Below are 26,614 nucleotides of genomic sequence, written 5' to 3' on the forward strand. Positions count from 1 at the left end.
ATCTCCCTTAAACACTAAGCTGTTTATGAACCAGGAAAACTTTAGGATGACTCATTAATTGCTTCACTTAGTACTTCCCATATTGACACATTCCTACGGTGGCTGACTAGATCCTATTGAAGGAGATCTGTGTCACAGTTCAGTGCAAATAACCTGAATATTTTGTAAGGGGCAAAAGAACCGGTGACAAAGCCAGCTTGGTGGTTCAGAATGACAGTGTGGTCTACACATAGGAAGTAACTTGTCCTTTAGTGTATATTGGCACAGTGCATCTGTGTACTGGCTCAACAAAAATACTACCTGTGCTGGAAGACTTGAAATCAATCCCATGGAGTAGGACTGTTTGATGGAAGTTGGAACTCTCAGTCTCTCTTGCTTCATCTGGGCAGGCTTCCCAAGGGCATGAGAAATCTTAGCCAATTTCTTCCTCTTAAACATGAGTCATGTCAATTTACGTAGGATGTGTGACTTTATCAACCTCAGGTATGCTTTCAGATAAAGTATTTTGTGAATAGGACAAGCATTGGATATATTCTAGTCTTTAAAAGAAAGGACACAGCCAACACAATAGAAAGAGTGCTGGAAGCCCTCAGTGCAGATCCAAGTTCTGGTATTTGCTCGTCTGTGTGACCTTGGGGAGGTCACTTAACCAACCTGGTCTAGGACTCAGATTCCTCGTCTTTAAAATGAGGAAGATGGACTAGATCGTCCCTGATGTCCTTTCATCTAGATCAGGGGATCTTAACTCAGGGTCTTTAAAATAGGTAATTGTGTTGTTGTTGTTAATATTATGATAACTATAATATGTCATTTAAAAACATGATTCTGAGAAGGGACCAAAGGTTTCACCAGATGGTCCAAGGGGGCTACCATGCAAAAGAGGTTAAGAACCCCTGGGCTAGATCTGTAATCTATAAAGAGAACTTTTGCACTAATAAGTATAAGGTATGACAGTTATATGAACCAAACACTTTTACTATCTGTTTGTTTTTAACTTAAAGCAAGATAAAATCCACAGGGCCTTTGCATGTTGTTGTTAGTGTTGTTGTTGTTTGAGATGGTGAATGCCTTCTGTTTTTTAATATTTAAAATACACTTGCTCAATGAGATTTCACCAGAGGAAAAGAAACTAATTCTTTAGTGCATAAGCCATCCCTTGGGAAGAAATTAGACATAAAAAGTTCATAGGATCTTAGACTTCAAACCAGCAGAAAACTTAGGGATCATCTGTTCTAATTCCTTAATTTTAGAGATGAAGACACCAGGACCTATTGAGGTTAAACTACTTTTTCAAGGTAACAAAAGTAATAAATGGAAGAGCCAGAATTTGAACCCAACTCTTCTGTCTCCAAATCTCTTTTAGGTATTCTAGGCTAGATGTATCAAAATCAGAGGCAGCAAGAGCAGGCAAAACTCCGGAGTGGGCTGGAACCAAATTAAAATACAATTGGAAAGTGTTTAACAAAAACAAATAAAAATACAATATAACATAGATGATTTGATTCATGGTTTTCAACTCAATATCTGGTTTACAGGGATTTGTTTCTGTTTGAGTTTGAGGCCATTGTAATGCAGGCCATACTTCTTCTTTTCAGTCCTGTTAGGTGTTTCTTTATCTTTCTCCCTTTCTTTCTAGGGGCAGAATTGAGCATTTAAGTGCACAGAGCACTGGGCCTGGAGTCAGGAAGACCCAAGTTTAAATGTAACCTCAGATATTTACTAGCTGTGTGACCTTGGGCAAGTCACTTAACCCTATTTGCCTCAGTTCCTCATCTGTAAAATGAGCTGGAGAAGGAAATGGCAAAGCACTCCAGCATCTTTGTCAGGAAAACCCCAAATGGGGTCATGAAGAGTCAGACATACCTAACAAAAAGATTGAACAACAAAAAGTCTTTCTCCCTCTGTGTGGTCAGGAAGACAGTCAGACATGCCTATAAAGAACATGCTTCCTTATTACTACATAGCAATGCCTTTTGTTCAAGCTAGTTTTACCTTTCTCCTCTGTGAAGCCTTCCCTGATTTTTCCTTTGTTCCCATCACATTCTACCTTGAATCATACTTGTGTAAATTATTAACACTAGATACCCCCTGTCTTATAAAGATGAAAGGTGATTTGTACTCTCCCTGAATCTCTACAAATTTGAAATCAAAGGAATGGTCATCAATTGGGGAATGGCTAAACAAACTATGGAATATGATGGTGATGGAATATTATTGTGCTACAAGAAATGACAAGCAGGATGATTTCAGAAAGACCTGGAAAGACTTGTATGAATGGATATATAGTGAATTGAGCAGAACCAAGGGACATTGTTCACAGAAATAGCAATATTACTTGATGAAGAATTGTGAATGACTTAACTATTCTCAACAATACAATGATCCAAGACAATCCCAAAGGACTAATAATGAAGCATACTATCTACCTCCAAAGAAAGAACTGAACAGACTGAAGCATGCTATTTTTCCTTTCTTTTCTTTTTTTTTCTTTTATTCAAGTTTTCTTATATAAAATTACTAATATGGTAATGTTTTACATAATTGTACATGCATAACCCAAATCTGATTGCTTACCACCTCAGGGAAAGGGGAGGGGAGGGAGGGATGGAGGAATAAAATTTGGAGCTCCCTATGTCATCACTTCTTATCTTCTACCTAATTGACACAATAAATGTTTCTGTAATGAACAAGAGGCATCCTATCAATTGAAAAGGTGGCTCACTCAAAGTCATACATGAAATTTCTCTAAAAAATGCCCCGTTGAATAAAGTATCACTTATTGTGCACAATGTTGAAACAGTTTAAATATATTCATTTCCTAGGGATGATCCCCTTAAAACCGAGGCCTCAAGCCTTGTTATGGGAAATGAGACCTTTTCTAATTATAAAGAATTAGGAAGGAAGGATGTTAGTCCTTTCAGGACATTGGCACATCAGACTATATCAGGAGTTGGCCAGTAAGGGACTCTTAAATGAAAGAGAAGACTCCAGCCTCCAACAGGATGGAATGCCAAAGGCTTGCTGACATAATATGGGAAGAGATCTTAGAGTTCTTCTCCTTTATGCAACTGGTACTAATCATATAAAGATTGCAAAATCAAAGGCTGGAGAAGGAATTTTAAAGGTCAGAGTATCCTACTACCGTTAGAGAAGGAAGTATTTGCACCATCTCAGCTTATATATATATATATATATATATATATATAATCTTTATATGCAACAACTATAAAAATAGATTATTTAATTGTTGGTACCTAAAGTCTTTCCTTCCTAATAGAGATGGTTTTTCTTCTTCCCTAATGACATTGAAGGAGTGACTTAAAAAAAAATCTGACTTCCCTTTACTACACTTAACAGCAGTAGGTATCTCAGGTAACAATCAAACATTTGGGATTTTTTTGGCAAAGATACTGGAGTGGTTTGCCATTTTCTTCCCCAGATCATTTTACATATGAGGAAACTGAGGCAAACAGGGTTAAGTGACTTGCCCAGGGTCTCACAAAGCTAACACTGATCATATGCCAGACACTGTGCTAATTTATGGAACTACAAATGAAAAAAGTGAAAAATGACCCATGTCTTCAAGAAGCTTATATTCAAATGGGGGGGGGGGGTTGGGGATATGTAAGCAAATGAATATTTACAAAATATACAGAATAGATACAAGATAAACATGGCACAGTAGATAAGAGTGCTGGGCCTGGAGTCAAGAGGACCTGAGTTCAAATCCAGCTTCAGACATTTACTAGCTGTGTGACCCTGGACAAGTCACTTAACCCTGTTTGCCTCAGTTTCCTCATCTGTTCAATTCCTCCCTTTCTTGTACTTAATTTAAGATTTTACGAAGACTCGTTGCTCAAATGTATGATAAGGAGGTAGTCATTTGATGTTGGTTGTGGTTAAAATGAGCTGGAGAAGGAAATGGCAAACCACTCCAGTATCTCTGCCAAGGAAACCCCAAAAGGGGACACAGAGTTAGACACAACTGAATAACAACAGGGGAAGGAAGCCCTCCTGGAGAAGATGGTGTTGCTTTAGCTGAATCTCAAAGGAAGGCAAGGATTCTAAGAAGCAAAAGCAAAGGGGGTGGGGGGGGAGCTTTCAAGTATGTGGTAAGGGGTGTCAGCCAGTGCAAAAGGTAGTAGGTCTCCACCATGAAGTGCCTCGAGAGTAATAACATATAAAAAGACTGGAAAGGAGGTAGAACAGGGTGGAATTGTAAGGAATTTAGAGTGTCTAAGTGAGGAGTGACATGGGGAGTCACTGGAGTTTACTGGATAGAAGGTGACATAGTCAGACCTGCACATAAGGAAAATTCCCTTTGGCAGCTACTTGAAGAATGGATTGGAATGGAGAAACATTTAAGGCAAGGATATCCATTAGATGGCTGCTTAAACAGTGGGACTCCATGGAGTCCATATCACATGGCTCCAAGATTCTGATCCTGACTTTCTTTTTTTGTCTGTTTTTTTTTTGTAAGGCAATTGGGGTTAAGTGACTTGCCCAGGGTCACACAGCTAGTAAGTGTTAAGTGTCTGAGGCCGAATTTGAACTCAGGTACTCCTGAATCCAGGGCTGGTGCTCTATCCACTGCGCCATCTAGCTGCCCCTGATCCTGACTTTCTTAACCCCTGTGTGACCTTAGGCAAACCGCCTTTCCTCTCCGGGCTCCTTTCCTTATCTGCAAAATGAAGGGATTAGACTAGGATCTGAGAAGCCAGAGCAAGAAGGGGTGTTGGAGGCCATCTCATTTAGTTTTCTCATTTTGTAGATGAACCCCAAGCATGAGATTTAATGACTTCCCCAAGGCTACAATAAATAAACAGAAGAGCCCTGCCAGGACTGAAGTCAGATCTTCTTACTCTAAATCCAACATTCCTTCCACTGGAGCACACTCCTCATTGATTATTGTGTGCACGGGGCAGCTAGGTGGTGCAGTGGATAGAGCACCGGCCCTGGAGTCAGGAGGACCTGTATTCAAATCCAGCCGGAGACACTTAACACTTACTAGCTGTATGACCGTGGGCAAGTCACTTAACCCTAATTGCCCTAAAAAAAAAAAACCAAACCTGAGGCCTAGAGAGGCAAAAGGATTGACTTGCTCAAAGTTGCAAAGCTGCAGTTCGTGGAAACACTCTCCAAATCTCTTTCAGCTCTAAAAAGCTTATATCAACCTCGCTCTAAAAAATATGCATATTTATGTGTGTTTGTGTGTGTGTGTGGAGACAGAGATAGATAGACTGATTGATAGGTAGATAGAGATAGAAGCAGGAAAAAGACTACTCCATCCTCTTCCTCACCAATAAAGGGGTTTTCCTCACCAAAGCCATTGGTTTTGGCTTCAGAAGGGTAGTCAGAATACTTAGTACTTATTTGTAGTAAGATATTTAATCCATATGATGCTCCTAGCTCTGTGTGTGTGTGTGCATGCACGCACACGTGCATGCATGCGTAAGGGCAAGTGCACAGGAGTGTGTTGGAGCTGGGCAAGGCTGTTCCAATAGGTATGCCTGACCATACATTTTTCCTTACATGAATAAACTTTAGAGATATTAACTTCTGAATTTTTATTTGGAGATACCTCTCTAACTTTGATTCCTTACTCTTCTTTCCAGCAGATACTAAACTACTTAGATATGCTTAAGCATAAAATTGAGAATTAGGTCACTGGAGAACTGGGGTTATATTGCTGTGATTCAAGCATGCGATGCTTCTTGTCTCTGGGTCTCCCTTTGGTTGTCTCTCTGCTCAGGGAAAGAGAGAGATCTCATTTTAACAGCCCATGAAATTCGCTAGGGGACCCATAATAACAGAAAGCCTTAAATCATCGAGCCTGATACTCTAGATTCCTTTATGCCTTCAATCCTTTCTTCAATTTTTTCTTTCTGTTGCTACAAACTAAGCACGACTTTGCATCACTTCCATTTCAGCTTGCTGGTCAGTAACTTTGCTGAGATGTCCATAGATTTCAAAACTGACAAGTTAGCCATACTCCAGAATATCTGCTGATTCCGCCTCCCAAGTCCTGCAAACAGGGTTGAGGTAGTACTTCCAGAGATGATCTGTAAGCTAAATAGAATTAGCCTCATTTTACATTCGACCAATGGTAACCTTGGAAGAAATAGCAGGATCAGAAGTCAGATGTAAGGGATAGAGAATTGAGCACAAGTTAATTTCCCACTATGATCTAAAAATAATACTTCCCTTATCAAGGGGTGACTTACCTGACATGTATAAGAACTATTTAGAAGTCAAGCCTTTTTTTGCTTCTTCTAAAGGTACCTAAACAGGTGTCCAAGTTTGTGTTTTTTTACTTGTCAGAGACCACCACAGAGCCTCCTGGCCTACTTACTCTGACATTTCAGACAACTCTTTTTCTAGTTTTACCAGCCCATCTCAAACTTGGAGGAGGACTGGGTGGCACAAGGATCACTAAGGGTAGCAGCAAAAATATGTGTCCAACAACTTGATAGCAAAAGAAAAAAACTATTAAAAACATGGCAGTCAGGGGGCAACTAGGTGGCACAGTGGATAAAGCACTGGCCCTGGATTCAGGAGGACCTGAGTTCAAATCCAGCCTCAGACACTTGACACTTACTAGCTGTGTGATCCTGGGCAAGTCACTTAACCCTCATTGCCCCCACCAAAACAAACAAACAAAAAAAGAAAACCATGGCAGTCTTGAGTTAATTCAACGTAAAGGCCAACAGTCTTGAAATACATCCTTTAAACAGCTGCCATAATCTAAGCCTAAGGATCTTGCCATGTGACTTCCCTACTCAAACATCTTCATTGGCTCCCCATTGTGTCCAGGATAAAGCTATCTTCCTAAATCCTGTAATTTGACAGTCTGACTTCTTATCCTGCTATTTCTTCCAAGGTGATTGATCTAACTTAAAATGAGGCTAAATCTTCTCACCTTCTTTCTTTGAGAGCTATCTATCTGACTCAAAGCTGAAACCTCTTGTGCTGTGCTTCCTCCCCCATTAGAATGTGAGATCCAAAATGTTTTTACATGTAATTGGGGTGAAAATAAAATAAAATTCTGAAAAATGGAAAAAAAAATGAGATCCATAAAAGCAGGGACTCACCCTGCCTTCTCCGTTTGAATACCTATCCCTTAGCACAGGGTCTGTTACATATTAAGTGCTTAATAAATGTATATTATTCATTGTCTTGTTTGGGGTTTTTTGTTTGGTTGGCTTTGGTTTGGTTTTGTTTTGTTTTTTTCTTTTTTTTTTTGGTGAGGCAATTGGGGTTAAGTGACTTGCCCAGGGTTACACAGCTAGTAGGTGTCAAGTGTCTGAGGCCGGATTTGAACTCAGGTACTCCTGACTCCAGAGCCGGTGCTTTATCCACTGCGCCACCTAGCTGCCCCTATTATTCATTGACATGTCAAATTTCAGACCAGGCAAACTAAGGCACATACTTCAATTTGTGCCTGCTTTGAGATAGTAATAACTGGCATCTCTGTGGAATTCTACATACATCCTCTTGTTTGAGTCTGACAACCCAATGAGGTAGATAATACAGGTATCTTGATTTCACACTAGAGGAGCCTGGATTTTGATGATAATCCCATAGACACATAACTAAAAAGTGCTGGGAAGGGCATTCAAAACTAGTCAGGAAGACCCCTAATTCTCAACCTACCAACAAATGTAGCATCTTATCCACCAGGCTACAAGTCCTCTATTCAGAAACAGGAACACAGACCAATCTTAGGCAAGGAATATTCCTTGGACCCCTGCTGAGACATTAACTCCACCAAGGCTTAGTGGAGTTTAAGATAATAAGGACAAAAACAGTATTGAAAATGTTGTTTGTGTTTGTATGAAACTTATTTCACCTGCCTCAAAAAAAATTTTTTTCCCTTTGGTTCAGATTTCTCATCTAGAGACTGTGCCACATTTGAGTGTATTGAGTTCTCAGTATACAACCAATCATTATTTCAAATACAGATGTTTCTAAACAAGATACTTTCTTGTTCTCTCTAGATGAATATAATGTTTTTTGAGATTACGCCATTGCAATGGCACTGGGGTAGAGAATGTGAGCAATGTTCAGTAATTATTTTTGAGATTTATGTGCACAATTGTCACTATAGGTCAAGCCACACAGGGACTGATTTGAATGTCCCATTGTGTATCCTTAGACCCACATGCTCAAAGAGTATATGCTGTACATTTAATGTAGTCATTACCTAACGTTTCAGGATTGTTTCATGCTGGGGAGGGAGAAACTTCTTCACTCTTAGAAATTCTGATGCACAAACAACACCCCCCCACCCCTTCCCATTCATTTACCGCATAATCTCTGTTAGTAATGCAGGCAAGAAAGTTATGCAGGCTTTTTTTTTTATAAAGAGCTTTACAAATCTGACTTGATCAGTATGCTAGATAGTAGGTATCTCTTATCTTTATGAGCTCTTCAATCCCATTATTAACTTTTCCAGAAGGAATTAGAATTTGGGGTGATGAATCAATGTCCTTTTGACCTGGCAAATGGAAATAGTCCCAAATGTCATTCACTGAGTTAGCATTCAGGTGCTTGAGTTTAATAAGCTGTTCTCATGTGTCAGCTAGAAGAAGGGGTGTGCTGTAGCCAACTCCAAGAGACAATAAGTTTTCGATGTGAGAAAGGCAAATACCACAAATCTGGTCTGGATTTATTGTTTTGTTGATTGTGTAGATGGAGATGTTAATAATGCATATAAAACTCACATGTCACACATTTTGTTTTTTCCCCTTTGAGAGCCATTTGTTAAATATTTACCTGAACATTACTGGCTAGGAGTTACAGGATTTAGTTGGTACTGAAGCTTTAGCCAAGCCTGAAGTCAGGAAGACTCATCTTCCTGAGTTTAAATCCAGCCTCAGACACTTATATACAACCTTTCCTATTACCTTCATATACTCTGTATGCATCTTAGAGTATTTAGATAATTTACATGCTGTCTCCCCCATTACAATGTCCACCCTTTAAGGGCAAGGACTGTCTGCTTTCTTTTATCCCCAGCATTTAATACACAATGCCTGACACATATTAAGCATTTAAGAAATGTTTCTTGACTGACTAATTGACTAAGGTATGAATATCACCAGGGTCCCATATAGACACAGAGACCACCCTTTCCACCAAGTGACTTATTAGCTTTTTAATACAGCCCCTATTCCTTTAAAGAGCTTAAAACACAGCACAATAAGGACACTTGAAAGGCGAATAGGGGCAGGGAATACATAAGGAGAAGAGAACCTAAATCCCCAGAATCCTGGGACCTGGGTTCAAATCCTGCCTCTGATTTTTACTTATCAGTGTGACTTGGTCAATTCACTTTAACCCCACTGGGGTTCTGTTACCTCATCTGTAAAATGTAGAGGATGGATTAGAGGATTTCTGAGGTTCCTTACATCTTTAAATCTCTGCTCCCACATACATTTCTGCATCAGTGTAATGTTTTTAGCCTTCTCTCTTTTTCCATCCCAACAAATAAACTATAAGCAGCTTTTTAAAGGAAATAACCATGGTTTAGGGCTTTTTTTTTTCCATTCCTCCTTATCCTTTCTATCAGTACTTAATACAGTGAGCCTTCAGTCTGACTGGTGCCTATAAGGCACTAACAGTGAATAGACTAATTCTCAAGGGCACTAGCTTGTTGCATGTGTTCCCAGAGTAGGAAGATTTTCTCTGGGAAGCTCAGATGCCCTCTGGTTCTACTCTACACAATAAAGCCAAGAGGGCCTAAGATCAAGGTACCCTTAAGTGTTTCTGCTATCTATTCTTTAACCTACCCCCTGCAGTCATTCTTTAGAGGCCATTAGTGCATGGAAAAATGTGCAGCTAGGCCTAGGTCTCTGGCAGTACATATCCTTCCCTAGGGCTCTTTTAAGAGGAGACCGCCTTACTGGAAGCTTTTACTTAAAAATCAAGGGTGGGGTCACTCACTCACAGTGAGCCAGGAAGACTTAAATTACCAAAGTAAGAACTCAAACTTCTAACATGTGCCTGAGAAGAAGAAAGACTACAAAAATCCAAGCACTGATTAGGAGGGAGTGCACAGAAACAAAGTCAAATTCTTTGATCTCCAAGGAGTATCTCTGAGCCAGCCAAATGCTGTGTTCTGGGCAGCAACATCCTTTTTAATGGGCTGACTGGTACCATTCAACGGGTACCAAGTATACGTTTTGCCACTAAGTGACTTTCCAAAGTTTATATTTGGACTAGTTAAAATTAAAGGCTCAGTGGGGGTGAAGGGAGTGTGTCTCTGTCTCTGTCTCTGTCTCTGTCTCTGTCTCTGTCTCTGTCTCTGCCTCTCTCTCTCTCTCTCTCTCTCTCTCTCTCTCTCTCTCTCTCTCTCTCTCTCTCTCTCTCTCTCCCTCTCTCTTCCCCCTTAACTTCTACCTGCTGTATCCATCTACCAGAGGATAGTTTTAGACAGCAAACTCATTTTTCCCTTCAAGATTTCATGTTCCCTGATTCTCAAGGAAGCTTCTGGAGAATGAAGTTGGTTCCTCTATCCCCTGTCTCCTTGGAATATAGTCCTGACTTTGCCACTAACTAGCTAGTTTGGGTCAAGCCAAACTGGAGACAACATCTGGCACCTTCTTATTACCATTTGGATGCTCTGAAGACCAACAGGCTGATTCAGTCAATTTCTTGTTTCGCTTAATTGAAATGGAATAAGCATTCCCCTAAGAGTTCTGCCCTGTTGTCTTTCACATGGGATATAGAGCTCCTAACCATGAATAAGCTCACCCAATCATTTTAATTAGGGAAAGAATTATCTTTCCCCCTTTTTCTTCTGCACCAACACTTAACAATTGCTCATTCCAACACTTGGCAATTACTCATTAAAAGTAATATTCTTGGGACAGCTAGGTGGCACAGTGGATAAAGCACTGGCTCTGGATTCAGGAGGACCTAAGTTCAAATCCAGCCTCAGACACTTGGCACTTACTAGATGTGTGACCCTGGACAAGTCACTTAACCCTCATTGCCCCACCCCACCCCCCCAAAAGTAATATTCTTCAAAAACTAAGCCTGTTTTCTGTTTATAATTTGAAGATTCCATCTGCCTTGGTCAGACGTGGAAGGCAGTATCTCTTCCTCCTACAAATATTCAGCAAAATGAATGAAACGTTCCCTGCCTTGGAGGGTTAAGTATAAGTGACACATGCTTCCTGTGAATGCATAACTTGTGTGTAGCATCCTGGCTTACAAACATGTTCTCCAGTTACTAGGGCCCCACAGCCAGGCAAAATACTTTAACTGGGAGAAAATTGAATGTAGCCTATTCCCTTGTATGTTTGTAAATATGCACAAGTTCCCCAAATGAACTATTGGCTGCATTAATCTCTCTGCTCCCTAGACGTGGCATTTGCAGGAAGAGTAGAACAGCCCTTTCTAATAGGAAAGGAATTTAAGTAGTTACAGGAGGAAAGTATTGGCTCCAGTGTCGGGAACAAAATTGCTCTGATTTTGCAGCATCTCTGGCAAATTCTTATTCCCAACTGGAGACTCGGAAGATGGTGATAAAGGCTGGTTCTTGGCTTCCATGGTTTGGCTTTTAAGTTAATATCTTACATTAATCCATCACTTCGGCTAAAACAGGCACAAAGTACCAAGGGAAAAGGAAAGCACAGACTATAAAAAGGACAAAGTACTGGACATTCTAGCAAAGATGTTTATGCCACTTTTTATAATGTTCCTAACTCTTGTTTTCCTTGGCCTGCCTCTGTTTTGTTTGGTCCTTTCTTGAGGAGCCAGCCAAATAACTGGCATTTTAAAATCAATGGGGTTACTATAACTAAGAGAAACAGCTCATCAAATACAGGTAAATAAGGAATGGGGAATGATGACCTCATGTTGCAACAGTCGTTAGAATGCTATCCTAAGCCTTCAAAAAAAAAAAGTAAAAACCTCCTTTTCAAGGAAACCGTTAGCAACCAGTGGGGTAAGGGAGTAGCTTGAAAGAAAACCCAAAAGACAGCTAGGTGGTACATTAGATGGAGTGCTGGGCCTGGAGTCAGGAAGGCCTAAATTCCAATCCAGCCTCGGACATTGGCTAGCGTGTGACTTTGGGCAAGTCACTTAAACTGTTTGCCTCAGTTTCTTTATCTGTAAAATGGAGACAATAATAGCACCTATCTCCCAGGGTTGTTGTGAGGATCAAATGAAATAATAATTCAAAATCATTTAGCACAGTGTTAAAAATCATTTAGCACATATATTGTTGTTCAGTCATTTTCAGTGGTGTCCAGTTCTTCATGACCCCATTTTGGGGGATTTCCTGGCAGAGGATACTAGAGTGGTTTGCCATCTCCTCCTCCAGCTCATTTTATAGATGAGGAAATTGAGACAAGTAAGTCTTGCCCCAGGGTCACACAGCTAGTAAGTGTCTGAGGCTGGATTTGAACTCAGGAAGATGAGTCTTCCTAACTCCAGTCCCAGTCCTCTATCTACTGTGCCACCTAGCTGCCCCAGGTGCTGTCTAAACGTTAACTGTTATTGTTAATAAGGAGGAGAAATCAAGAGATTTATAGAAATCTCAAGAATTGTATTCCTATTACAATGTAAATTGTACCACTCATCAGCACTGTAAACCTTTTTTTTTCCTGTGATTTGCCTTCCTTCCTCTCCATCCCTCTTCCCACCTGTTCCACATAAGCACCTTAGTTAATCAGAGAATCTCTTCAGTATTGGAACTGGAGGAACTCTTCATCCCTTGATTTTTACATGTAACAGACAAAATGGAAGGCCAGAGAAAAGTGACTGCAGAAATAGCAGAGAACTAAAAACCAGCTATTTCTTAGTAGGCAGTCATCTACCTGCTAGGCATTGATTAGACCGTACCTGTTCTGTGATAGGGATGGTCGGAGTTGTTATGGTTAATGCCCAAGTCTCAAGTAATACCTTGGTTTGAACTCCACCTAGCCTCTCCCAATAGCCTATAATTAAGATTAGAGTTGTTAATGAGTTAGATAACTGACCTTAACTGCCCTCAGAAAAAAAATCAATTCAAATCTTGAAATAAATTCTCTGAGTTCCTTTTGTTTGCTCAACTCTAATACTTGGCCCTGAGGGGTGTGAAGAAAGTACTGGGGGGGGGGAGGGGGGAGATAGGGCTGATCTGAGTCTTGTGCTTATATCCCCGGTGCCTTCTGAAGTTTCAAAGGCAAACTTTATCTGATCCATAATACTGCCTCAAACCAGTTTGCCATGGATTCCCGGAATGATGATAAGTGCATTATGGGTAAAATGCTGTGGATCTGGATCCAGAGGATCCCATTTGGAATCATCACTCTGCCACTATGTGACTTTGGGCAAATTACCATCTCTGGGCCTCAGTTTCCTGACCTGTAAAATGAAGGAGTTGGGTCCCAATCCTATTACCTTTGAGTTCCCTTTCACATCTAGAATCTATGACTTTAATCACTCTTTTCCAGATAGGCAACAGCCAATACATCCGCACCCAAATTAACCCAGTCTGTGTCAGTACCATGTGGATAGACCACCATCAACCTCTATTCTCCCTGAGATGTAATTTAAAAATCATAATGGCCCTTCACAGGGTGACCAGGCATGAACCTGTGACAGGAGGCAAATTCCTACCAGTGTAAATGCTAATGCCGTTCTCTCCTTGCTCTGTTGCAAAAGGGGGAAAGCAAAGGACTTCTGAGCTCCTGACACACATCATGTGCTCTGCATACACTTGGGAAGGGAAAGTTCCAAGTTACTATCCAAGTGATAATGCCCCAGCTGGACAAGGTTTAGAACCTAACCAGATTAACTTTTAACTTCACCCCCAACTAACAATTGCTGCTTCTTTTTTTTTTTTTTTTAGTGAGGCAATTGGGGGTTAAGTGACTTGCCCAGGGTCACACAGCTAGTAAGTGTTAACTGTCTGAGGCCGGATTTGAACTCAGGTACTCCTGACTCCAGGGCCCGTGCTCTATCCACTGTGCCACCTAACTGCCCCCACAATTGCTGCTTCTTAATTTAAGAGACACTGACTGCCTAAATAAATGGGCAGAGAGTAACAGTTTCATGATCTTGGACAAAAAATAGCAATTTCAAAAGCCTTAAACCTTTAGTGAGGGAAGTCTCCTGCTTTATCTTAGAATTTAGTACTCTCATTTTAATTGGCCCTGAATTAAAAAAAAAAAAGTCCATCCCTGTCATCCCTAACCTCTTGAGACCTGTTCTTTTTTTGTAAAGTAGTTGGGAATGCCTCGGGTATGGGACAACATTAGACCCTAGGGCTCACCTGACAATGTTTCTGTCAGGGCTTACTCCCTTCTCTCACTTTCCCAGGGCAGGGCAAATGCTCTTCTAACTCAAAGCATCCCTGTTGTGCTTTTTAAATCATCACTACAGGCTTGAACTCTTATTTAAATTAATGCTTCACACTTCCCTCCCCCCACTCCCCAGCCTATTAATTGAGAATGAAGCTATAACACTTGAGCAATTTAATGAAAGAGTAATATTTGCCAAAGCTTTAAATGCAAATTTAGAGAAGTCTCTGGGAGAGGCAGCAAACTGACATTTTACCTGGTTTTCCTTATCTGTCCACCATATGTCAGTTGTCTTAGATACTTGGAAAATTAAGTCCCTCTTGTACTTTCTGATAACTATCTCCTTCCTTGGTGCTGGTTGACCACCATATCTGGAATGCTCTCCTTGTCTCCACCTCCTAGAATCTCTAATTTCCTTCGAATCCTGAGGATTTCTTGTAGTTATACTCTACATGTCAAACTTAGAAAATCTATGAAGATTTCCATAAATATAAATTTATATATTAATTTTTCCCTCTTTCTTACCCCTCTCACCTTGACTATAAAACTCATTTTTAATGACAGCAAGTACAACAGAGTCATAACTAGACATTCTTAGGCAAACCTAGGGCATACTTAGTGGTGGTGGGAATCCTAGTTGGGACTGTTTGTACTTCTCCCTCCCAGCCCAGTTCACCCCTGGACTACCCTGTGGGTATGCTACTCCTCTCTCTAGAATTAACATGATACAGAAAAGTCATCCCACCTCTGCAGTGTCCCATCTTCATGAGTGGTCCATTATTGAGGTATTACTTTCCAGGCAGAATTCTTGTCTCCAGGCTGCCCCATAGCTACACATCGCCTCTATCTAGAAGGAATGAGTCCCAAGAAGTAATAGCCTGTTTACCTGAAGGGCCCCATCTGGGTGAGCAGAAAAGTGCCTAGGGGAACCAACCAAACATACAACTGCTTCTATGTGGACGATTACACCTGGTCTTGAAAAACATCACTCCAGGGGATCTTGTCGCAATCTGTTCCTTATCCTTAGACCAACCTAATAGGGACTCAGAATTTCTTGTCCCTCCCTTTTGTAGGAGATTGCCACAGAGCAGGAGTCTGTCCTTTCACTGGCCCTGGGGCAAAACTTTAATGGCCCTGCTCAGTAGTTGGCATAGTTTCCAGTTTGAGGGTATAAGGACCTAAAATTCTAGCTATGATGTCTAAAATCTAATGAGTGGTCACCTTAAATTAGAAGCTTTAGCAAGAATTTAGAATTTTAAGTATTTATTAAAGTGCATCAGAAGTTGGTAAGGAGAGAGAGGTAAAAGTCAAACTTCATCTAACTATTTCTAAGAGAGAGGCCCACATCTCACCCGCCAAAGCCCAAGTCAGTAACCGAAAAGACCTCCCCTTGGCAGCTGCTCCCAGAACCTGTTGTGAAACAGGAAACAGGACCACACACACACACACACACACACACACACACACACACACACACACACTCCTCCAAGCTAATTGGCTGGTAACTTTGATTGACACAACTAATAGGTGGTAATTTCTGGACACTAAAGTCACATGGTTTCCAAGTCACATGCTTTCTCCTCATGGTGGAGCTTCCCTGCAATATCTTTCTCAACAGGTTGGTAGTGCTCTAAATCTCACAAGGGATAGTCTTTTGGTAGGTGGGGTTTGCAGGGAGGGTGTGATACATAATGGTTGCATGGCCACAAACTCATTTTTGTTAAAAAGTAGCTACTGGATCAAAAATGGGTCTCTCTCCCTGTACCCCTAAGCAGGACTTTATTTCTTTTCTTAATAGTATTTTTTTCCAATTACATGTACAGATAGATTTCAATATTCATTTTTGTAAGATTTTTGAGTTCCAAATTTTTTTCCTTCCCTTTCCTTCCCCCACCCTAAGACAGCAAGCAACCTGATATAGGTTATATATGTACACTCATGTTAAACATATTTCCACATTAGTCATGTTGTGAAAGTAGAATCAGAACAAAAGAGAAAAACCACAAGAAAGAAAAAAATTAGAGAAAATAATATGCTTCAATGAGCATTCAGACTCCATGGTTCTTTTTCTGAATGTGGAGAGCATTTTCAATTGTGAGTCTTTTCAATTTGTCTTGAATCATTGAATTGCTGAGAAAAACTAAGTATATCACAGTTGATCATTACACACTGTTGCTGTTACTGTGTATGATGTTGTCTTGGTTCTGCTCACTTCACTCAGCATTGGTTCATATAAATTTTTCCTGGTTTTTCTGAAATCTGCCTGCTCATCATTTCTTTATTTTTTTGGTGAGGCAATTGGGGTTACGTGACTTGCCCAGGGTCACACAGCTAATAAGTATCAAGTGTCTGAGACCAAATTTGAACTCAGGTCCTCCTGAATCCAGGGCCGGTGCTCTATCCACTGTGCCACCTAGCTGCCCCAAGCCTCTGTGGCTTTGCAGAGATTGACATGCCCCAACCCCACCCCTTGCCTAGAATGCTCTCCTTCCTCTGCACTCTGCCTCTTAAAACCCTGAGCTTCCTTCCAGGCTTGGCTTAAACACCACTTCCTTACTAAAAGACTTTGCTGATTTTTATTATTTTTTTTACCTCACCCTCACATGCTTGTATTTCTGCATTCATTGATTTCCTCCCTTCCCCCCATAGAATGGAAGCTTCTTGAGAGCAGGAATTTTTTCATTTTTGTCTTTGGTTCTTCCCTCTGCCATCCCCCCACCCCAACCCCTGCCCAGTGCCTGATACATAGTAAGCCTCTAATAAATGCATTTTTTTTTTGGTGAGGCAATTGGGGTTAAGTGACTTTCCCAGGGTCACACAGCTAGTAACTGTCAAGTGTCTAAGGCCAGGTTTGAACTCAGGTCTTCCTGACTCCAGGGCCAGTGCTCTATCCACTGTGCCACCTAGCTGCCCCTAATAAATGCATTTTGAATGAATAAATCTTGAGCATTCTGGTGACTTAGTTTCCACAACAATTATCTCTTTGAATACAACTGATGGGAGGGAGGGCAAAAGCCTATGAACTACTTTTTTTTTTTTACCTTTAACTTTTGCACAAGGGGCAGCTAGGCGGTGCAGTGGATAAAGCACCAACCCTGGATTTGGGAGGACCTGAGTTCAAATATGACCTCAGATACTTGACACTTACTAGCTGTGTGACCCTGGGAAAGTCACTTAACCCTCATTGTTCCACAAAAATAAATAAATAAATAAATAAATAAATAAACAAATGAAATAAAAATAAATAAAAATAACTTTTGCACATCCCTAAATGGTTAGCCATTTTTAAGCTTTGTAGGAGACAAAATTCAGAATTCTGACCTCACTGAGAGAGCCCCAGGAACTCTTAACTCACTAGCCTTGAGATGGATTTACTTAAAAATCTGGGTGAATCCTCTAATTTTTCTTTTTTTATTATTATTATTTTTGTTTGTTTTTGCAGGGCAATGAGGTTTAAGTGACTTGCCCAAGGTCACACAGCTAGTAAGTGTCAAGTGTCTGAGGCTGGATTTGAACTCAGGTCCTCCTGAATTCAGGGTGGGTGCTTTATCCACTGTGCCACCTAGCTGCCCCCTTTTTCTTTTTTTTTTTTAAAGAAGTATAAGTGATGCTACAGATACCTTAAAAAGAGAGAAGGCAAATAAATTGGGGTTTTTGTTTGTTTGTTTTAGGGAAAAACAGGGCTCTGAGAGAAGGAATTGAGCACAGATTTGTTTTGGGAAGGTTTTCTAAACTGAAGGGTAGTCTTCCTGGACTTTACAAATAATAGTGTCTTGACTTTAGGTAAGATTTATCTTTTCAGTTGCTGCAAAATAAGAGATGCTTTTGTCTTTTGGGAACGATTCAGATACCGTGGTCTAGGAAAAATTGGTACCCTAGATTTGTATGTTAATCATGACTTCATGACTTTTCCCCCTTTTATCTACCTCCTCCCCACTTAACCTACTAGAGCAGAGACCCTGTTGCAAAATGTATTGTATTGATGCTGCCTTGTAGATAACACTACAAAGAAATTAATAGATTGTAGATGTCTAGCCTTGTTAAATTGAGCCTAAGTACAAATCAGACTAGACTAGTAGCCATTCATTATTTCATCCTGTATTTTATTACCTCCATGAATTTATACAGGTTGGTCCATGTCTAGAATTCATTCCTACTGTAACGATTAGAATGACGCCACCTGCTGGATACTTACTGTAGAAGAGTTCTGCCCATGAAGGGAAGGTCTTTGAGGGCAAGACCAGGAGTCAGGAAGTGACGCGGGCTAGTGGGAGGAGGAAGGAAGAGACTGGCGCTCAGTCTCGGGCTCCTTTCCTCTGGACTCTGGCGGAGAAGGGAGCTAGAAATGCGCTCTCCCTTTAATAGATAGGAATCTAGGCCTTTTTCTCTCTCTTTACCAAATTCTTATTCTCCTTAATAAATGCTTAAAAGTCTAACTCTTGCTAAAGCTTATAATTTATTGGCGACCACTCATTAGATATTTTAGACAGTTTTGCTAGAATTTTAACCCTTAACAGATGGCTGACCACGAAGAGGAAAGCTAAACCTCAGTCTTCTGATCTTCTGGTTGGGTAAGGCATTTTCTCTACCCTCTCCCTTTAACTGCTAAGTACTGGCGTACTGGCTGTGTTTTCCTTTAAATTTTTTCAAATGGACCTTTTAAACTCCCTAATTATCCTATTTTTGATTTTAGTCTGTTTAACCAGACAAATGGGAGATAAGATCATGTTAATGCTTTGTTTTTGTGGATTTTCTATTTTTCTTTTTATTTTTGTTAAAAGAGCCAGCAACTTACTCACACAAGGAAATATCTCTCCCTCTCCCAACCATGCTTTTTCAGAGAAACCTGAAGAGATTCCCGCAGCTTTTCCCAGTTCTAACAGTAATTGTTGCTTTAATTTTGCATGCCTGGAGGCAATGACCCACCCTCTGGAAGCTTTTAATCCCCTAGCACCTGGAGGCAAAGTGGGGGAAGAGGAATCCAGGCCTGAGTTCAAAATCAAGTCTGATTCAAATTGCGCTGGTCCCTCCCCTCCTCTCCAGACCCCACCCTCTACTCCTCCCATGGCCAAGCCCATTGCTTCCCCGGCCTGGGAAGTCCAAAGATCTAATGCGCATGCTCAACTTTCTCTAACTACATTTGCCGCTTCAGGCTCAGCCCTTCCCCAGCCTGGCTGTGCTTCTGAAACAACCTTAGAAAACCCTTTAAATTCCAGATATGCTCGTTTTGTTCTTAATTTTGCTAACCTGCTTTTGTCTTTAATTAGTAATCTTATAAAGCATTTGTATGGTGAAAAGGCTGACAGACAATATGGAGGGGTTAAAGAAGAAAAACTTAAGCCGAATAAGAATGATAATCATCAACATAGTTCAAGACTCCGATTCTTTTGCCATGGAAGGGTATATATTTTACAGAAATGTAGAAGTAAGCAGCAAGGTATTGATATGAGTATTGGGGATTTTAGATATCGGAATCAAAAGTGTTCTGAATTCACTCAGAGTAATAGTATCAGTTCAGAGGTTACATAGGATTTCTATGCTATTATATATACATTTTGAAATTAATGGTTTGGGTTTATTTTCATAGAGATTTTCATGCTTTTGAGATTGTGACATACTTAGTTTCTAAAACAAGGAGAATATTTGTAAAGCTTTTTATAGTCATATGATCAAGTTTATATTTTATAAGACTCATTAATATTAAGTTCATATTCATTTAGATTTCCCTAGTTTGAATTTCATTGTCTTTTATTGTTCCATGTGTATTTTCTTCTATTCATTTATCTAATTTTGAAAAAATTGCAAGATGGTTTTGATTTCATAATACAATGTTAATTCTAGGAGTATTGTGCTCCCATGTTCTGAGTTGTTTGTTTTTGTTATTTTTTCTCAACTGATTATTTGATCAAACTCTTCAAAGCATTTCCCTGGCAAATTGGTTGCCATGGCAAGTGTAAATTGATTCTAGAAGTATTATTTTTGATAAGCATACTCCAAAAAAAAAAAAAAGAGGGGAACATTTGTAAAAGTTTTCTTTTTTTAAAAAAAGTTTTCTTTGAGATTCTGTTGTGCTTTAACTTGTATTTAAATATGTTCAGATTTTTCACAAAAGTAATTGTATACTAAGTACAAAAAAGGGGTATTATTTGAAATTGTTGCATAATTATATATTGTGTTCTGAGTCAAGATGTATTCACATTTTTTGCAATCATTTATTATCCTCAATTTTAAATCCATATGAGACTTGGATTATGGGAACTTATCATTTAAGACATTAATTGCCTTTATTCTGAGTTATCAGATGCCAGTTGGCCAAGATGCCATCCAATCACAAGAGGAATACATGCAAGAGCAGACACTGAACTGTCACATGAGGGGAGACATGCATGAAGTCAAGGTATGGCCGAGGGAACGGCTTTTGACTAATGTTGAGGTTGGATTCTCTTGGTTTAATATTTTATTTTATTTTTCCCCACAATATTGTACAGATGGCTGGAAGTATTCATCCCACCCATCTCACTTCTATACCTGGCTTCTATGCTCCCTCCTATATGCCTGATGCCATGGACATCTCAATCCCATGCATCTGATTAAATCTGACTCAGTTTCCTCCAATATGTTCGGTGGCATGGACATATATTCCATCCACCTATTTTAAGCCTGGCATACTGCATGGACAGTACATACTGCTCAAGTGTGGGAATGCTCATATCCCATCATTTCTCTGTTCTTTTATGGTAACCCCCATAATTATCTCAGGTGTCATGATAAATACAGTGTTGAATTTGGCCTTGACACCTGTTACCAATTATATTAAATTTTTTAATTTCTCATAATGGCATGAGGATAATTAGGCAGATGATGCAAAAAGTGATGAAACAAAGATAAAAAATTATTTTTAATAATTAATATCGCAGCAATTGTCTTCTCAATTACCCTCCATAAGGGGGGGACTATAGTAATATTATAATTTTAAAGAATGGTTCAATTTTTGTTTTATTATATGTTTCATGTGTAACAACTAAGATTCTGAATTCCCTTAGACATGTTTTTGAGAACTTTCATTGTTTGATTTGATTATTGACAAAGCTATTTTAAAGTTGTGTTAAGCTCAATTTTGTAGGAAATTTTCCTGGCTGATTACCAGCATCCACACATCAACCCCTGAAAAGACTTCCATTCCACGACTACACCTAGAGGACTTCTGAGAAAAGACTTTCAGAGACTTTAAATGAATAGTTTTGTTTTGTTTTTTTCTCTTTTCTTTTTCTGTTATAATATACACCATCTGTAATATGTATTCTCTGCAGAGGCCCTCCCTTTGCAAGACTAATGTCAAAGCGTCGGTTCATGAGGACAAAAAAAAATCGCCCCTCTGGACAAAACTTTCCTCTCTTCCTTTTCTATATTGTTGTTCACATATTATTAGTTAGCAATAGTTATTATATTCTTTTTACTGTTCCGTCAAGGAAACATTTTGTTTCTTGAGGAACAACAGGAGGGACTGTAACGATTAGAATGACGCCACCTGCTGGATACTTACTGTAGAAGAGTTCTGCCCATGAAGGGAAGGTCTTTGAGGGCAAGACCAGGAGTCAGGAAGTGACGCGGGCTAGTGGGAGGAGGAAGGAAGAGACTGGCGCTCAGTCTCGGGCTCCTTTCCTCTGGACTCTGGCGGAGAAGGGAGCTAGAAATGCGCTCTCCCTTTAATAGATAGGAATCTAGGCCTTTTTCTCTCTCTTTACCAAATTCTTATTCTCCTTAATAAATGCTTAAAAGTCTAACTCTTGCTAAAGCTTATAATTTATTGGCGACCACTCATTAGATATTTTAGACAGTTTTGCTAGAATTTTAACCCTTAACACTACAATCCTTCTTCCTGCTGAAATCTTTCTTCCTTCAAGGTCCAACATTGATGAATCCTTTCTCTGTGAATTTATTCCTCTTCTCTCCCCCAGCAAAGTATTCCTAAATGCTTTTAGATCACTTTGGATCTTCTCTATGCCTTTATTTCTATTGTGACTGCTGTCATTTGTACACAAGTCCTATTCATCCCCTCCCCTATGCAATAGATCATAAACTCCATAAAGTGGAGACTACTTTATATTTGTATTTCTGTTACCTAACACAGTGTCTTGTATATGCAGAGACTTACTATTTAGATTTAATTGAAATGTTAGTCCTATTTGGCAATCATAGGGTCTTGTAAAATCAACCTCTGACCAGTACCAGTCCTAAAAAATGGTAAAATGAATGGCAGTAGGACTTTTTCATAGTGGATATTTAAATCTAATTGCTCAACTTCAAACAAAAAATATCTAGCTAATAACCTACAGCACCTAGGTGGCACAGCCTATAGAGCACCAGGCCCGGAATTAGGAAGACTCATCTTCCTGAGTTCAAATTCAGCCTCAGACACTCAAAGCTGTGTGACCCTATGTAACTCATTTAACCCTGTTTGCTTCAGTTCCTTATCTCTAAAATGAGCTGGAGGGAAATGGCAAACCATTCCAGTATCTCTGTCAAGCCCCAAATGGGGTCATGAAGAATTGGACGCGACTAAAATAATTGAATATTCTATGGAGGAAATCAACTGGATCAATTTCCATTTTAATAACTGACTTTGATAAATTTGTTAAGAAGTTAGCATGGAAATAGTGTCTCTCAAAAATCAGAATTCCGTCAAAAGGGAGACATGGGGAAAATTAGAACTATAGAATCTTTAGGACTTAATGTATGCTAAGTACTATTGTTCTTATGTCTTGGTGTAGATAATTTATGTGGGCATATGCCTTTGACTTCTACTTACAGATCATCTTGGATTATGTCCATCTGAGACTCCCCAATTGTGAATCCTCCTGGGATCTCTAAACATCTCCTGGAGCCAGGGCTTGCAGCCAGCTTCCTCAAAATGTCTGCTGAAGTAGAAACAAGTATGGCCAATGGTCAGCCTGACCAACAGGCAACCCCCAAATCATCATCAAAAAAAGAAAAAAAGAAAGGTACAGAGGATCTTCCTAACCTATTGTTTTGAAGAAGAAAAATAATATTTTTGTGAGTTAGTTATTTTAGTGTTAGGGAAATTCTGACACCAAGGAAGAACTAAGCCAGTGAGAGAAGGTAGACATTTTGGCTGAATCCCCAATAAGTATAAGATTAAATTAAATATCCTAGAGCCTGAGAAAATAGGAACCCTCAAGGAAGACTATCCAACTTAAATGGAAAATAGGGGAGGAAATTATACTTTTTTTTTTTCAGCTGAGAAAGTAGCCAGAGAAGCAGTGGAAGAGAAGAGATGATAAAACTCTTAAACTTGATTGTCACAAGAAGCAGACAATTGCTTTGCACTTGGGAGCCACCATGAACATTTTTAATAAGCTTTTCTCAGTTTTCCAAAACTATTAGAATGGGATTTTAAAAATTCATGTCTCTATGTTCATTACATCCATCATTTCTCTCTATATCCTTTCTCTTCACTCCACCCCAATACCTACAACATTCCTTTGAAACCAAGAAAAGAAGACCATTACAGTAACTGTTTGCCAGTTCTGGAATCCATAATCATCTGATCTGGATTCATTATTGACCAATATTTATTATGACTTTGAGACTCCTTTACCCCACTTGATGAAAAAATGTAATCTTGCCTCATGAAAGGAGTTAGAATTTTTTTTAATGGTTGATGGGAAAGAAAGGAAGGTGAGAAGTCAATGCTAATCTACATCTCCTTCTATAAAAAGGCTCCAGCTTCTGAGCAGCTGCCTTTTCCCAGTGGTTTTATTTACATTATTTATGGCATTTGCAATTACAGTTCTGCATGCTTTGCTCTATGTTAGCTTGTAAAATTCTTTCCAGATTTCTCTGATTTTTCTCATTCACCATTTTTATGGCAAAATAATATTGCATTATATTCATATGCCACAGGTCTGGAATAGCATTTTAAGTTTCATAAAAAATACTTTCAGGGGAACACCATGACATCAATCTAGATTAACTGAGTAATGAGATCCTCAAGGCCTATAGAAGGTTCTTATTGTCAAAGCACAAGAGAAAGGGAGGGTTTGTCCTAGGACTATAAGGAATTTATTTAGATCTGGATGAAATCCTCAGCTCTAAGATATTACTCATTAATATCTCTCATATCTTCTTAGGGATATGGAACTAATCCAAAGCATTCTCCTTTTTTCACACACTGCCCTTCCCTTCCATTCTCTGAATAAAGTATTACTGAATATATCATTGCCAAAAGGCACTCAGAGGTAGAAGAAAACTAAACAGCTGACTTGCTCAATTAACTCGATTAATCTTTGTGTAACCAAGAGACAAGAGTAGCCATAAATATTCCAAAACCTTTTAGAGGTTCTGAAGCATATTCATTCCTGAGTCTGGTGTCAAATACTTCATCCACTTTTTACCATTAAGATTATATTTTTATTTATAAGCTTTAAATTTATTTATTTATTTATTTTTGACTTCACTAGGAACCGAAAAGACAGATGAGTATCTCTTGGCCAGATTCAAAGGTGATGGTGTAAAATACAAGGCCAAACTAATTGGCATTGATGATGTGCCAGAGGCAAGAGGGGATAAAATGTGTCAAGATTCTATGATGAAGTTGAAGGTAAGGACTTGACCCCTGCAATATAGGGGGAAGGGAATGAGATCAATGCACAGTGGCATAGCAGGAAGATGGTTGGGGTGGTGAGGCATGGTTGGGTCTGGGTACAGTTCATTTTAGTGGACTCTTCCTTATCAGGACAGTGTAGCCTCAAGAGCAAAAGTTCCAGTAGCAGCAATGATATAGATGGAAAATGACAAACATAGAAAGTTGCCATTTTCTGTATTTGAGGGAAGTCATTGATTGTTTGGGGTATTAGAACTAGAAGCTCTTTCTAAGACAGTATTACCTTTTCTAGGGTGGTTAACTGTACTGTGTCTAGTTTTCATCACCTTACGATCCCCTATTTAAATGCTGAACCAGGTTCTTAATATGCCTACAGCTGCTCTATGAACAGTGACCCAATGTAAATATTAAAGCTCACCTTGACATGACCTTCAACTTTAAATTTCTCTTCTTTCCCAACCTCTAATTGCCAGGGAATGTCCGTGGCTGCTCGGTCTCAGGGACAGCACAAACAGAAGATCTGGCTAAACATTTCTCTCTCGGGAATTAAGATAATTGATGAGAAAACTGGGGTAAGAATCCAAAGGCATTGAGCTTGGTTTGACTGTCCTTGATGTAACTAGCTGGTTTTGAGGACTTGGAAGCTTGAGTGAGTAAGCTTCCTTCACTCCACCTGAAGCTCTATAGGAGAAATGGGACCTTGCCCTTAGAGATAATGGATAATTTTTTTTAACTAGAAAGAGGAGTGAATGAAGAAGATAGGAAATCAAATGCTAATCCCTTCTTTTTTGTGGGCAAAGTCTCCAATTTCATGAAATGTTAAATAAGACTGACCATTTTGGAACAGTTCTCCCTCATTACATGTAACTCAGGAACAGTGTCTAAATAAGGATATCCCTTCAAAGAAAAATTAAAGAATTGGGTAGCGGAGGAAGGGAAGTAACTATTCCTATGAATGTTGGGGCCTTCTATCTTAACTACTATTAATGGTTTTCTTCTGTCTTCTAGAACTCTCTATCCTCCTTATACCCTACTTTAGGCTTTGTTTGAGCCAAGAGATATGTAGTCCTACTTGTTACTTAGTTATTCCCTTCAAAAACTTCTGGTCCTCTAATCTTCCCTTCATTTAGTGCTTATGCTACAGCTTCAAAAAAAAAGGGGGGGAAAAAAACTTTGCAGAATGAAAATAGTTTTAACAGAAGATTCATTGTTTCCATTGAGGTTTTTTGCTACTTGCTCTGCAAGGGAAAATGTGGCTTTAGCAGCCAACAAGAGGCCACAATTTTTTCTTCCCTCAAATTCTAGCTCCTTGAAGAGGCTTGTCTAATGTTAGTAAAAGCAAGAGGTGCTAGTAGTGCTGGCTGGCAAATGGACTTTGTGGTTTTCCAAAAACAAGTTATAACTTTGTCACAGGTGATCGAGCACGAACATCCTGTAAACAAGATCTCTTTCATTGCCCGAGATGTGACAGACAATAGGGCTTTTGGTTATGTGTGTGGAGGAGAAGGACAGCACCAGTTTTTTGCCATAAAAACTGCACAACAGGTAAGAATTCCAGGGCCCAGGGGTGAGGGGGAGTTTATGGGGGAAGGGGAGGGAAACTGAAATTAGAATAAGAGGGATTTTATACATTACTCACACACACACACACACACACACACACACACACACACACACACACACACCAAATCTTTCC

At 39.5% G+C, this 26,614-nt stretch overlaps 1 protein-coding gene across 4 annotated transcripts in view; it reads left to right on the forward strand.

Annotated features, from left to right (window-relative positions):
- Nucleotides 1-26,614, forward strand: part of DAB2 (DAB adaptor protein 2) — a 71,772-nt gene that overhangs the window by 23,960 nt on the left and 21,198 nt on the right. For all 4 annotated transcript variants that reach the window (XM_043976739.1, XM_043976737.1, XM_043976736.1 and 1 more), the window contains 4 exons: nt 23,106-23,296; nt 24,776-24,915; nt 25,392-25,490; nt 26,332-26,463. In XM_043976739.1, coding sequence (XP_043832674.1) covers nt 23,206-23,296; nt 24,776-24,915; nt 25,392-25,490; nt 26,332-26,463 — 462 coding nt within the window. In that variant the 5' untranslated portion in view covers nt 23,106-23,205. The remainder of the gene's footprint in view (nt 1-23,105; nt 23,297-24,775; nt 24,916-25,391; nt 25,491-26,331; nt 26,464-26,614) is intronic.

This window comes from Dromiciops gliroides, chromosome 1 (genome assembly GCF_019393635.1).
Source record: "Dromiciops gliroides isolate mDroGli1 chromosome 1, mDroGli1.pri, whole genome shotgun sequence".
NCBI lineage: Eukaryota > Metazoa > Chordata > Mammalia > Microbiotheria > Microbiotheriidae > Dromiciops > Dromiciops gliroides.